The sequence below is a fragment of the Monopterus albus genome, unplaced genomic scaffold (genome assembly GCF_001952655.1).
Source record: "Monopterus albus unplaced genomic scaffold, M_albus_1.0 scaffold265.1, whole genome shotgun sequence".
NCBI lineage: Eukaryota > Metazoa > Chordata > Actinopteri > Synbranchiformes > Synbranchidae > Monopterus > Monopterus albus.
In genome coordinates this window covers 95,168-104,296 of record NW_018128145.1, presented here as the reverse complement: position 1 = coordinate 104,296, position 9,129 = coordinate 95,168, and the positions used below count along the sequence as shown (strand labels likewise).

The 9,129-nt window shown below is 44.6% G+C and overlaps 2 protein-coding genes across 5 annotated transcripts in view; one reads left to right on the top strand and one right to left on the bottom strand.

Annotated features, from left to right (window-relative positions):
- Positions 1 to 1,252, top strand: part of LOC109972668 (phospholipid transfer protein-like) — a 14,115-nt gene extending 12,863 nt beyond the window's left edge. Inside the window, exons 9-10 of the mRNA XM_020621678.1 lie at positions 326 to 376; positions 981 to 1,252. Coding sequence (XP_020477334.1) covers positions 326 to 376; positions 981 to 1,229 — 300 coding nt within the window. The 3' untranslated portion in view covers positions 1,230 to 1,252. The remainder of the gene's footprint in view (positions 1 to 325; positions 377 to 980) is intronic.
- On the bottom strand, positions 1,226 to 8,919 carry rdm1 (RAD52 motif containing 1). Of its 4 annotated transcripts, XR_002276726.1 has the most exons (10): positions 8,734 to 8,919; positions 6,047 to 6,150; positions 5,032 to 5,211; positions 4,781 to 4,906; positions 4,537 to 4,693; positions 3,722 to 3,820; positions 3,525 to 3,601; positions 2,742 to 2,840; positions 2,251 to 2,431; positions 1,226 to 1,992 (listed from the first exon to the last, which is right to left on the bottom strand). XR_002276726.1 is itself a non-coding variant. In XM_020621679.1 (9 exons), exons 2-8 carry the CDS (start codon positions 6,143 to 6,145, stop codon positions 2,760 to 2,762), a joined length of 819 nt encoding a protein of 272 aa, XP_020477335.1. In that variant the 5' UTR covers positions 6,146 to 6,150; positions 8,734 to 8,919; the 3' UTR covers positions 1,226 to 2,431; positions 2,742 to 2,759. The 4 variants fall into 4 exon arrangements, 3 of the variants coding, with proteins under 3 accessions (XP_020477335.1, XP_020477336.1, XP_020477337.1); XM_020621679.1 differs by having other exon boundaries at positions 1,226 to 2,431; XM_020621680.1 differs by having other exon boundaries at positions 1,226 to 2,431; positions 2,746 to 2,840.
- Between the last annotated feature and the right edge of the window lie 210 nt (positions 8,920 to 9,129).

The following is a 9,129-nucleotide window of genomic DNA, read 5'->3' as shown; positions in this document are numbered from 1 at the left end:
GGTGGTCATTTACAGATGGTCCCTAACTTGCTGAGGTCCTGTGGTCTGCATCAGACCGTGAGCCCACGCGTAATGACGAGTTGGTGGCACTGATACAGTAGAAGTAAAGTACAACAGTGTAGTACTTTTCACCATATGTGGTATCTTCAGAGGCACATGCGTCAGGCTGGGAGACCTTCTCAACACGGCAGCAGGTCATGTTTCAATCCCAGAGCCAGTCTGGTTGCAGTTCTAGAACCATTGGGGTGGAAACGGGTAAATAGCATGATGGAGATTGGTTTTAAAGAGTGAGGTCTGAATAACACTCCCGTGTCCTCCACTGCAGGTACCCTCAAGGTTTGCGAGGTCCGCTGTAAGATTTCTGCAGTTTTTCAGGGTAAGTGAAACCACCAGACACAGACACGGACTGACTGTGTAGTTAACACAGGGTGACCATGTTCTAGAAGTCATGGACAAGTGGACACAGTCAGTAGCATACTTGTAGTACCAACAGTACCAGTAGTGATTCTGCAGAACAGCCCATTTCACAGTAATGTCTGTGATACTATTGGATCATAATGACTGATACACTATTGTGTTACATACTTGTACTGTGAAGTACTTTACAAACTGCTGGGTAGCTGGTGGATTTCCCACTGGGATCAATAATGGCTTATAGTTTCTGGTATTAATCTGATTCTGAAAAGTAACTAGTAACTTAAGTTATAAAATAAATGTAGTGGAGTAAAAAGTCCAGTATTTGCCTCTAAAAGGTACTGAAGTCGAGTACTGGTCAGTAGAGATGGTGGCACAGATGTCAGTGGGAATGACACGTCATCCCAGTACCAACTCTCTGAAAACACTGCTCATTTTGATGCTTCTACGTTTCGGTCGTCTGGGCCAGCTCAGCCTCTTGCTCAGCTCATAGTTCTGCCTTAAGACCTGCTATGAATGTAACAATAATTGTCTCATTACAATAACTACAGCTGCTATTTCCACAGCAACCGTGGCATCTGTTCAATAATCTGGCCACTGAAGTGGGACTCACTGAGTTGCCTGTCCTAACAATCACTCAGCATGATGGACTGACCATCAGGGTGAGAGTCAGAGTCCGAGCAGTGTCGACACCCGCCGCCAGGGAACCAAGCGTCATCACCTCTGTGTCTGCGGTAACACACACACACACACACACTCTGCCCAAAAGCTTCAGTATAAATACTCGATTAAGACTGCGGCCACACCACCATTAGAATCACTGTTTATTTCATCTTGATAAAAATAATTTGTGGTCAGAGCCAGTATTTATTCGGTCTGTCGGTCTCTCCCCTGCAGATCTGTCAAGTCAGTGGGAAGCCGGGTATTCAGGGAAATCTTCTGACTCTTCCTCATCAAGATGTCAGGTAAACACTGACACTCTGTACACACAAAGCGCCATGTCACATAGGAGTCACTGTCAAATGTTTTCTCATCAGATGCTCCATTGTTACCAAGAACGCAGTGAGAGACGTTTTGGTAAGAACCTTTGTCTTCACTCTTCTCATGGGATCCACGTGCACTACTGTGGTAGTAATAATAATAATAATGATGATGATGATGTTGCTGAGCAGGTGCGGCCTCTGAACACCAAACTGTCGGACAGTCTCTCTGACTTCTTGGGAGGTAATTACCACTATCACACCACAGAACTTCACTGTATAGCAGTACCGGCAACACCCCACATGGAATCGAACTCAGACCCTGCTTTTTCTATCTGTAGGCTGCTTTGGACAGGCTCTGCCTGTTCCCCTGCCTCAAGGCGTGATTTTCACTCAGGGGATGGTGACGTATCATGACGTGAGTCTGTGCACACCTCCACCACTTCAGTACACCTGCCTGGTCATTCTGTATATTAAGTGTTTTAACTGTCCCCATACAGAGGCTGAGCCTAAGCCTGACCTGCTGTTGCTTAATGTCTTTGTGCCAGATGTGCACTGTTCAGAACCACATGGCTGATTTCAGTCTGTGTGTGGGGACCTTTGAGAACAGAGGAAATGACAGACCTCATCTTTTAAACGATAATTTAGGTTGTTTTTTGTTTTTTTTACTCTCTGTGCCCTCAAACTGGCTGTGGTGACTCTACATCTAAATCACTGCTGTAGAGATTCACAGAAACTAAAATATCTGTGCTTTCCTTCTGATTTGCAGTTCAGCAAAAGAAATGATTTGACTGTGAGGTAGTTATAGAGTCACCACACCCACTTGGTTGGTTTAAAAACAGTTATTCTTCAACACCTGTGTTGTGTGCAGGGCTTCATGGTAGTTGCAGGAGACCTGAACTTCACTCCGACCGGGCGGAGGAACATCGAGACAGCTTTTGGCAGATAAACAGCATTATGGAGGTGAACCTCAGCTGGACGAGCATCTCTCTTCTCTTCTGCAACTCCTCCTCTCACAGATACTGCACCCAGTCACCCTGGAGACAGACACAGCAGCTCAGTGACCATCCTGCCTTACACTGTTTGAGATCAGACTTCTGCAGTGTAGATGCTGTTATACCAGTGAAAGTACCAGTAAATACTGCCAAGAAGTATCCTGATTCTGCTGCAGCTTTTTACAGTCTTGCTGTTTTTCAGATTTTTGCTCTGCATTAAAAGGCTACAGCATCACTGAGTCTCATGTTTCAGGGTGGTGTGTGAAACTGATTTAAACTTAATACACTGAACAAGGTGGAGCTGGGACCGTTTATAGCTGCAGTTGTTTCCCCAACACCACCACAGTCCTACCCACAATCCTCTGTGTGTCTACGATGCGGTCAGATTCCACTCTTCATCTTCACCCTCATCTACATCAGAAGGAAACTCACTCTGGCAAAACTCATTCACCTGCAACACAGATTATTGATATGTAACTCTGTGCGTATATAAACAGTGGAGACATATGTATACATGTGCATAGTACACTGTCAGTCAAAGGTGTTAGATCACCTCCTTATTTCCAGCTGGTATCAGTGTAGTCCAACAGGTGAACACACCTGTGTCGCTCTATCTACTTCTAAAATCAGTGTTGGGACAGATGGCACTGCTGCAGATGTTCCCACAGATGTTGCACCTGTAGGTTGCTTTGCTTTGACTCTTCACCTGGAAAGTCTGAACCCTGTGCTCAGTTCCTTAAGGTGTCCCAGCTTCTGCTGATGGCCGACAGCAGATTCTCTCTGTACAAAGGCAGCACTGGATCAGACTGCATTACTGCCCCTCTGAAGCATCATGTGGCAAAATACCATGAACACAGGGAGTCAGAGCTTCTCAGGTTTCACCCTGTAGCAGGAGAATGAGCCACAAACAGCTCTAGGCTATGGACAAGGAAAGAACAGCGATGGACCAGCAGCACAGGGTCCAGACTTTCCAGGTGAACATCTGTGGGAACATCTGCTCCACTGCTGTCTGTCCCAGCTGCATTTGACATGGAAACATGGAGTGGCTGAGACTTCTGACCATTAGTGTAGCTAATAAATGTAGACACACATTTATCTGTTTGTATGTACATCAACTGAGAACAGGTGATGTTACCTGGAGGACGCCTTCACTCTGCTCCAATAGAAACTGATCTGAAGTCCGTTTCACCTCCACCATCACTTTACCATTTCCTACAGAGACACCAGGTCAACTTAAATATTTAGCATTCAATTACAATTAATTACCTCATCTGAGACAAACTGGTTACAGCTATGTCAGTACATGGACATGTGCATTAGAAGTATTACCACCTAGTAGTATGAGCAGTACTGTGGTGAAGGCCTGAACCAGAGCTCTGTCTCTGACCAGCTTCTGTAGTTTACAGCGCCTCTGCAGCAGAACATCTGGACCTGCAGAAAAACACAGGAAACCAATAACAATACATAAGAAAAAGCTTTATTTTATTGTAACATGTACAATGAAATTTTGTTTGGAGCTGAGGGCCCCGGGCCACTGCGTGCATACATGCCGCCATCACGGGCAACTTGGGGGTTCAGTGTCTTGCACACACTTCGACATGTGGACTGCAGGCACCGAGTTTCTACCCTTCAACCTTCAGGTTGGGAGGCAGCCGCTCTACCCACCGCACCACTGTCGCCCCACATCATAAACGTCATTTAGATTTCCATAGTAACACAAACTTAGATTTGTTTTACTGCCTATTTAGCGCCATGGTGTGGCGCAATCACTAAAACTAAATCTTAAATTAAGCTTGTTAAAACCACAAAGGTTTCAACTTTCAGTATTAACAGTTGTAGTGATGAGCAGCTCGTCTTAGAACAGGACAAAAAACCACAAAGGAACGATGACCGATGAAAACATGCTAAATGAGAGGCTGCATAGCCACTGAAGCCAGTGAACAGAGGTTAACTGGATGTGACAACATGACTTTGGCTCCCTATACCCGCTTTCAGCCTGGCTCAAACTCTGACAGCGGTGCATTCTGGGATACTCAGCGGTGACCGATGATGTGTTGCGAGCCCACAAGAACACCAGTACAGAGAAGCAGGCATACTGGAAACCGACCTTTGTTTCTGAACACGGCCAGCAAGTGTGCGCTCCTCACCTGTGCAGGTGAAGCTGTCCTCCACCACAGCTGCTCCTCTGGTCGTCTGCTTGTGATGCGGGAAGGAGAGCTGCAGCAGACAACCAAACCTCAGCCTCCTCCGCCTCACTCCTCCACCCTCCTCGCCTTCCTCTTCTTCGTTGGTCAGCTCCTTCAGCTGAGCAGGACAGACACAAATGGGAGGTCAAACACTGTCACTCTAACGTGCCTGTGTGTAAACAGATGAACTGTGTGCATCTCTCACTGCGATGATGTCAGAGGTCCAGCCGTTGAACCCAAGGCAGTGATTGGCCAGTTCCAGGCAGCGGGCGTGGCCCAGAGGTTTGTTGCGAGACAGGAAGTGTGGAGTCTGTTTGGAGCTCAGCCTCACCTGAACACACACACACACAGGGCCGTTACAGGTAAACCACTAACAGGAACACACTGTGCTCAGTAAGAGATACTAAACAATGCAGGAGAACTTAAACTGCAGTAGAAGAAGAAGCCCAAGATGACCTTGAGTGGAGAGCTCTGGAACAGCGAGCGTCCGTCAGTGAGCTGTTGAGCCTTCAAGGCCTGAGCAGCAGAGTAGAACTTGATGAGGGCGAAGAAGCCGGGCGGGTGGAGAGGAGCATTAGGACTCACTTTCACCAGGTAGAGAGGCCCGAAGGATGAGAACACACCAAACAACCTGTCCTGAAAACACACACACACACACACACACACACACAGGTACAGGTGTGTCTGTGTCATCAAGCTGATTAAACTGTGAGATAAGGGGTACGTTCCAGTTTAATCATGGCCCAACACAAAAATATTTAGCTCCACCTTTACCACCTGTAGCGTTAAAGTGATGAACACAGTAATGCATCACTCACTATGATCCAGTATCAGAGACAGAATGAGTACTGGTACCGTTGGTACTTCAAGTGGATTCGGATGCTAACACTTTTGTGCTTTTAGTTAACATTTTGAACATGGAACTTCTACTTATAACAGAGTATTTCGACACTCCACAGCAAAGCACTGAGGCCTTCACCTCAACACCGGCAGCAGGAGTTGTGTGTGTTCATGAGCTGTCCTCTCATTTTTAGGAAGACACTCTCTGATTTTATCATTCTGAAATAATCAGACTATTTGGAGTTATGAGGGGTGCCAAGATAATCTATTAATAATCGTTAAATGGCTGAAAATGAGCAAAACGAGCAGCCATGGGGACTTTAAGATCTAGTTCCTCAAAGATTTTGCTTAAAAACAAATGTGAAGTAGGTCTCAAGTTACTCAAAGCAAGAGGGTCAAGATTAAGTAAAGGGTCACTGCCTGTTGACCTCTGTGGCTTTTGTTGAAGTGCATTAGTCACAAAAGAAGATAAACTGTGGTGGCCATGTCTCATAAAAGCAGCTGAGGAGAAAACAAGTCTATTGAACATAATCCGACAAGATCAAGTTCTTGATCGGTGTTTTCACTCGGGCCTACAGACGCTGAGCAGGTCTGAGGTCTGATACCCACACCTGGCCCCAGGTGGACTCACATAGATTACATCCTCAGCGAGAGTCGGCTGGATGTCCCACACAAACAAAGTCTTGTTGTTGTCCACAGGAACCACAAACTCCAGGACGTCCACGTCCATCTCACCTGCACAGGACACAGCAGCACACATCAGATTGAAGCCGTCTGAGATGACGTGCAGTTTCACCTGTCCGCACTGTCACATACTAATAAGTATTTGTAATTGATAGATTTGCAGTTTAAGTAAGAGAACAGGATGTTTCCAAGGGAAATAAAGGTTAAAAAAAAAAGTTGAATTCTTTTACCACCATACGGTGTGACCTAAAAATCACGTGGAGGGACAAGTATATTAAGAGAATAGCTGAACGATCTGGGAATATAACCTTTTTGGGGGGGGATTGTCCCCTTCGGTACCATTCACTATAGGCTAGGGAGTGAGACTAGAATCCAAACTGGTCAGTACAGCAGTAAATCCAGACCAGGCAGATTTCCTTTTCTTCCTTCATTCATAAAATTCTGCAGACCTGAGCTCATCAAAGACTTTGAATTCTGATGAAACCAGAGCAGAAAACAAACCTATACATCATCACCCTGCTAGATAAACTCAGACAAGCTTCCTTCAGACTCCCTCTCATGCTGCAGGCTAAAACCTGACTGGTGTTTCTACTGGACTCACTGGTCCTGAATCCTATGATGTCCATACACTTACTGCTGCCTGATGGACTGAACTATTTTTAACTTATTTTCTCTGCCACGCCTTTATGTTTTTTTAAACCGTGTTGTGCATCAACAACAGTCACTGCTGCTGCCTCGGTATTTAACGACGATAATGGTATGAATGGAAACCGGGTGGCGGAGCCGAGGGACTGAACCGACAGTTAGTGGAGGGAGACAGAGGGGAACAGGCAGCGGGCTGCTGTAAAGGGTTAGGGTTAGTTAGTTAGTTAGTTAGTTAGCCCTAACCCATGCATAACGAAGTCTTGATCCCTCTGATCTCACAGCTTCTCTAAACTGGCTTAGTTTTACTGAGGATGACGATATTTTCACCACTGGGGACAATAAATTTAAGCATTAAAATGACAAATTGAGTCCTGTATTGATCCAGTATGGGCAGAGTGTGTATGTCATATTGATCCAATAGAGTGAGGAGTGTTTTATCTAGCAAAGCGGACGATTCCATGTTATTATAAGGGACAGGGGGCCACTATGTTGTGTTAATTTAATGCTGGAAGGAATTTGTGGTGCTGCCTTGCACTGTTGCTGCCAGGCATGTTCCTGCAGTGCAACCTCAGGTCTACAAACAAACTAGGTCCAGAGGACCGACGCAGCCTGTTTTGCTTTGACACCAATATTAGCGTTGTCTCTTGGTTGTCGATTACTTGAAATGTAGTGAAAGTCACATTCAGTTAAATTGCAATTTTAATTTCAAAATGATTAATCAATCAGCTCTAATTAAGAGTAAATAGTTTTGCAGTCTGAATATTTCAAATATTATACTGACCAGGTATTGAGAAGGATACAGCAAATAATCACCACAATTTTCAGCCTTCTGTGCTTTGGAATTAAAGAGTTAACCTAAGATAGTATGTCTAATGGAGTCTGTGATGGCAATGCTTTTAAAGCGGTCAAAATACCAACCCTCCTGAAAACAAACCAAGGTGGTTTTAGTAGATTAATATTTAAATACCACTCTGTAGTGTGCCCTAAGCAAAGGTATGAATCTATTATGTTTTAGAGGAAATGGTGCATCACACCACATGGCTTTTTTTTTTTTTTTTTTTATTTTGCTGTTATAACAAAATAACTGACTTTCCTGAGTAGGAGAGAGTATGGCCTTTGTGGTTACTTTGAGCTTTTAAAAAACAACAAATATTTCTTCTTAAACAAGAACAAAACCTGAAGAACCCAAACTACCCTCCGTAATCTCCTAATTTAGCCCAATAGTTTTTCTTAGTCATTACAGAGCATGAATGTTTTATTATATAAAATGCTTGGTCATATAACAGACCTTTAAAAGTTAAAGCACCTTAAATCCAACCCCCACACAGTCCACTACAAAGCCAAGAGCTGAGCTCAGAGGAGAGGCCCCTGTGTTAGTTGGTGCCGAGAATAACAAAAAGCGGATCCTAAAGCAACGTAAAGAAGCTATTCTGTCACACTGGAAACAGGCAGCTAAAAGCCCGAGCAGACTAGAATGTTATCCGGCCCTGAAGTGGCAGAATACTGTCAGAGATCAAGAGAGAAGCAGCTCCTAGCCACGTACAGGCTCAGTGAACACAAACACAAACTAAGACAAGAGAAATCAAGCTACAGAACATGTGGTCCCTGTTCCACAGGTGAGGCCCGGACAGAGGTACACTTCCTCCTTCAGTATAAGACATTCCACGGAATAAGGAACAATTACTTTGATAAGATGTCAGCTCTGTAACTTCAGGTTTCGAAGAATTAAATGAGATCTGAAAATGAAACATCCTCCTAGGAGCCAGAGACAATATGGATGAATGTGCCACAGAGCACCCAGGATATAGGCCTAAAAGATTAACAGACAAACAACGGACTAAATATTGTTTATTTAAACAATGGCCGTATATTTTGGGCTGAAACAACTAACTACTGTACCTTATCCTACGGAGGAAACTCTAAAGCTGCCTAAAAGTGACCGTTTTTTGAGCGGACTTTGGCACAGCGTTCCCTCCGAGCAATACTTACCACTTACTGGAGGTTGTGGTCGGTTTACATGAACCCGAGGGGACTCGCCGTCGGCCCGTCCGTTAGCCGTCAGCTGTTTGCAGCTCCGGTTATTAACACTTTATCTTTTAACTCGGTAAAATTGATTGTTGTCGTCGTCCCGCTTCTACCAAACAAGCCGGATTTCCCAAGTGGGCGGATCCTCCTACGGTGACCAATGACGATACAACAACAGTGACGACATCTCTAACGGACCAATCACAGTAAACTGAAAAAAAACTTGACAGATTTCTATTCTATTCTAGATTTCCAGTTGATTTTTTTCTAAGTTTTTTCAGTTTACTATGACCTGGACGACTGAGAATCTGCACAGACAGACCAATCACAGTGTCACTGTCATCAGACAAAAGAAAAAAC